The sequence below is a fragment of the Monoraphidium neglectum genome, assembly GCF_000611645.1.
Source record: "Monoraphidium neglectum strain SAG 48.87 unplaced genomic scaffold scaffold03059, whole genome shotgun sequence".
Taxonomy (NCBI): Eukaryota; Viridiplantae; Chlorophyta; class Chlorophyceae; order Sphaeropleales; family Selenastraceae; genus Monoraphidium; species Monoraphidium neglectum.
The window spans coordinates 4,118-7,838 of NW_014010569.1; the positions used below are offsets into that span (position 1 = coordinate 4,118).

Consider the following 3,721-nt stretch of genomic DNA (forward strand, 5'->3'; position numbering starts at 1 on the left):
CCGTAACCGCCGCCGGTGACGCCGCCGCCGGTGACGCCCCCGCGGCGGGCGGGCTGCAGATGTGGGTGGACAGGCACGGCAGCGACTGGGCGCCGCTCCCATGGGTCGAGCCCGAGCGCGCCCACGTGGAAGCCGCCGGGAAGCTGGTGGACAGGTACCTGCTGGAAGCCGTCCGGAAGCTGGAGAGCGCGATATGCGGCGACGCGGCGGGCGGTGCGGGGGCCGCGGGCGGCGGCGAGGACGCCGTTGCTCATAAGCAGATGTGCCAAAGCTTGATATCGGGGCTGTCGGCGATTTTGATGGGACTAATGGGGCGCCTGGAGGACTTCAGCGGGGTTTACGGCGCCGCAGGGCCCGCCAAGGGTGACGCCGGGGCAGGCGCGGCGGCGGCGGTGCCGCTGTACCCGGTGGGGCGGACCGGTTCGCCGGTGGGGCGTCCGGGCGCGAGGGACGCGGCGGCGGCGGCGCTCGCGAACGTGATCAGGTGCGTGGCGGGGCGCTTTGGTTTGTCCGTCGTGTGAGCGCGTGCATACGCATGTTTAATGGAAGAGCTGCAGCGGGGGGAGCGTACGCATGAGGTGCCGGCCGCTGCATGGGGCGCTGCTGCGCTTGCGGACTGTTTGCAGAATGCAGTCTGTGGACGGTGTCAACAAATTGCGGCCGGCAGACTGCGGCCTGCAGACTGCGGCCTGTGGTCTGTGGTCTGCGGCAGCCTCGCGGCAAGCCGACTTAAGCGCGTGGTTCGGCGACTTTCTGTCCCCCTCATCCCAGCCGTCCCTTCAATAGCCGTCCCTGCCGTCGATCCGCAAGCCTCAACCCGCCCCAACCAGCCACCCGACCAACCCAACCCCAACATCAGCTCCCCAATCAGCTAGCCAGCTAACCAACTTCCTCTTTTGAAGTGGCCAACCAATCAACCAACCAACCACATGACTGACTGACTGACCTTCTTACCCACCCAACCACGCCACCTGCAGCAAGCTGCGCGACGGCTGCGACCGCGACCTGCTGGAGCAGACGCTGGCAGCCGCCATGCTGCTGCTGAGCCCCGGCATGCTGGAGCAGCAGCTGGGGGGCCAACGCAGGCGAGTGCGGGGCGTGCGGGCGACGAAAGGGCGTGGGCGGGCGCCGGGCATGCGCTCGTGTGGGGCACCCAGCCCCTCTACGTGCCATTCTATTGACTTGAAGTTGACCCCCTTGGATCTGGCATATGATGCGATGCTCGTGCGTCAGGTGCGCTGTGGAGCGGGACAAGTGCACTGTGTTTGGCCTTGCTTTGAACATGTGCCCTGTTCTCCCTCCAAACCCGCAGCCACACCGGCAAGGGCGACAGCGGCATCACGGAGGAGCCCGCCGCCGCCACGGCGCTGCTCCTCGCGGGGAAGGCCGCGGGTGGCCTTGCCCGCGCTGGCGCCGGCAGCGGTGGTGAGCTGGGGGCGGGTGCGTGGCGGGCGGGACTTGTGATTGTGTGTCGTGTGCCGCCATGCTTGCTAGCCTGGATAGGAGCCTGTGACGTCACCTGCCTGTGACGCCAATTCTGGTTGGCTTACTGCCTCTCCATGTGCAATACTGACATATGCGCACGTTCACACACACACACACACACACGCGCGCGCGCGCGCGCGCGGGCCTGCGCGTGCGCGTGTGCGCGCTCTCTTCCTAGATCACACACATACACACACACACATGCACACATACGCACACGCACACCTGTGTGACGCACGCGCACCTGTGCTCCACCGCGCAGGCGCGGGCGACGACGAGCCGCGGTGGCGCAAGCGCAGCAGCTTCATGTCCTCTGTGGAGCGCGTGAAGCGCCTTGTGCTATGGAGGGCCAGCCAGGAGGCGTATAGGTGGGCGGCCCGCTGCGGACATGGGACAAACAATGATATGCGTTCAGGCGGTCTCAAATGGGGCGTGTACGGGTGGACTGCAAACTTGGCGATGATCCAAGCAGTGGTCTTGTGGTCTTTTCGACAAGTGGGGTGATAGTGTGGTTCCTATGGTTTGACGCCTGCTCGCGCACCTCATGCGTTGGTTGTCGAACATTTCGCCGCGCAGGGTGTACCAGAGCCGCGGCGCCCCCGAGGTCACGTCCGTCACGCAGCTTCCCGCCAGCTACCGCCAGCTGCTCGCGGAGGTCCTGCAGGTGCGGGGGCGCCGCGGCGCCGGGCGCTGTTTTGTTGCCAAGGTCAACACAATGGGATCACTTGGCACCGAGAAACGCGGCCAGCTGGCGCCTCTGCTAGTTACACGGCGACCCAACTCCCTTGGCATCGGCTCAGGATGTGGAGGCCCATGATCCCGTGTACAAACAGTCGCTCATTATGAAATGCCTGGACAGACTTGACGATTCTCATCACCAAGCAACGACCCATGCATTCCAACTCCATCCAACCCCACCCTTTGCAGGCCACCCTCATGCCCTACGCCACAGTCCGCGCCACCGCCCTGGCCACTGTGCAGAACGCCCTGCGCCGCTTCCCCTGCCTCGCGCCCGCGGTACTGCCATCTTACCTGTCCGCCGTCGCCGGCGTACCGTCGCCCCCCGCGGCGGCGCGCCTGATGCTCGCCGGATCCCCGGCCGACGCGGAAGTTGAGGAGGCGACGATCGCCGAATTTTACGAGGGGCCGCTCCGCGAGGCCGCGCTGCGGGAGCAGCAGACGCCGGCGGCGGCCGCGGCAGAGGCGGCCGCCGGCGGCGGCAAGGGGGCGGCGCCGGCAGCCGAGGAGAGCGCGAACGACGGGCGCGTGGCCGGCGCCTGCTCTGGGCTGAGCGGGAGCATTGAGCTGCTGCGGCACTGCTTCAGGGAGCCGGGCCCGTGGGCGGCGCTGCTGCGGGCGGCGCTGGCGAGCCGGGTGCACGGGAGCGCGGCGTGTGAGGACGCTCTGGGCGGGTTGCTGATGCAGGTGCGGGGCCGGGGCTTGAATCGGTGTTCGGGAGGGTTCTAAGATAGGGCGGCACCGCCGCTCCTGGGATGGTACTCTCGCCATGTCGTTCTGGGGGATGCAACGAGGATGAGGATCCTGGAGGACGTTTGGGTTAAGGTCTAGGGTGTCACAGAGCCTGGGGGTTTGCAGAGCCCAGCGTTGCAAGGGGACACTTCTCGGGCGCCTCGCGGCTTGCGCCCCCACGCCCGTCATCGGGACCCGTCACTCCTCACCTCAACCGACGCGGACCCTTGTCCACCCCCCTTGGGCCCTCGACGCGCCCCTCGCCCGCCAAAAACACCCTCTTGCTCAGCCCCCATCTGCTTCCCCCTTTCCTCGCCCCCACCAGGTCGCGGCCCGCTTCAAGGTCCCGCCCCGCATGGGCCCCGCGCCCTCTGGGCCCCTCTTCGAGGCCCTCCTGTCTGACGCCACCCACCTCGGCCAGCCGGGCGGCGCCCTCCGCTCCGCGCTGCGCTACTGCGTCGCCGCCAACGTGGTCGCGCTGCTGATGGCGCCGCCCGGCGGCGGCGGCGGCGCGGCGGGCGGCGCGGCGGCGCGGCACTGGGCGGGGCTGCTCATGTGCGACATGCTGCTGCTGCGCTCGATTGGCGCGCTAGGCCTCACACTGCAGGTAGGTTTTTGGCTTCCGCTACTCAAATCAATGGTTTGTCCGAGCAGAATGGCGTGCTGTATGGCGGGCTCTCAGCGTTCCATGGCCCAGCCAAAGAGGCTGCTCTGGCTGCGCAGCCTACTTCGCCTTACAGACATGCCACGCCTGGCCTCCCCCCCC

The 3,721-nt window shown here is 67.8% G+C and overlaps 1 protein-coding gene across 1 annotated transcript; it reads left to right on the top strand.

Moving 5' to 3' along the window:
* Positions 1–308: 308 nt before the first annotated feature.
* Positions 309–3,566, top strand: MNEG_12092 (hypothetical protein; the record flags this gene model as incomplete). Its single annotated transcript, XM_014039437.1, has 8 exons — positions 309–484; positions 978–1,089; positions 1,326–1,440; positions 1,748–1,853; positions 2,062–2,149; positions 2,413–2,910; positions 3,281–3,510; positions 3,563–3,566. The coding sequence occupies 8 exons, from the start codon at positions 309–311 to the stop codon at positions 3,564–3,566; spliced, it is 1,329 nt and encodes a 442-aa protein (XP_013894891.1).
* Positions 3,567–3,721: the final 155 nt, after the last annotated feature.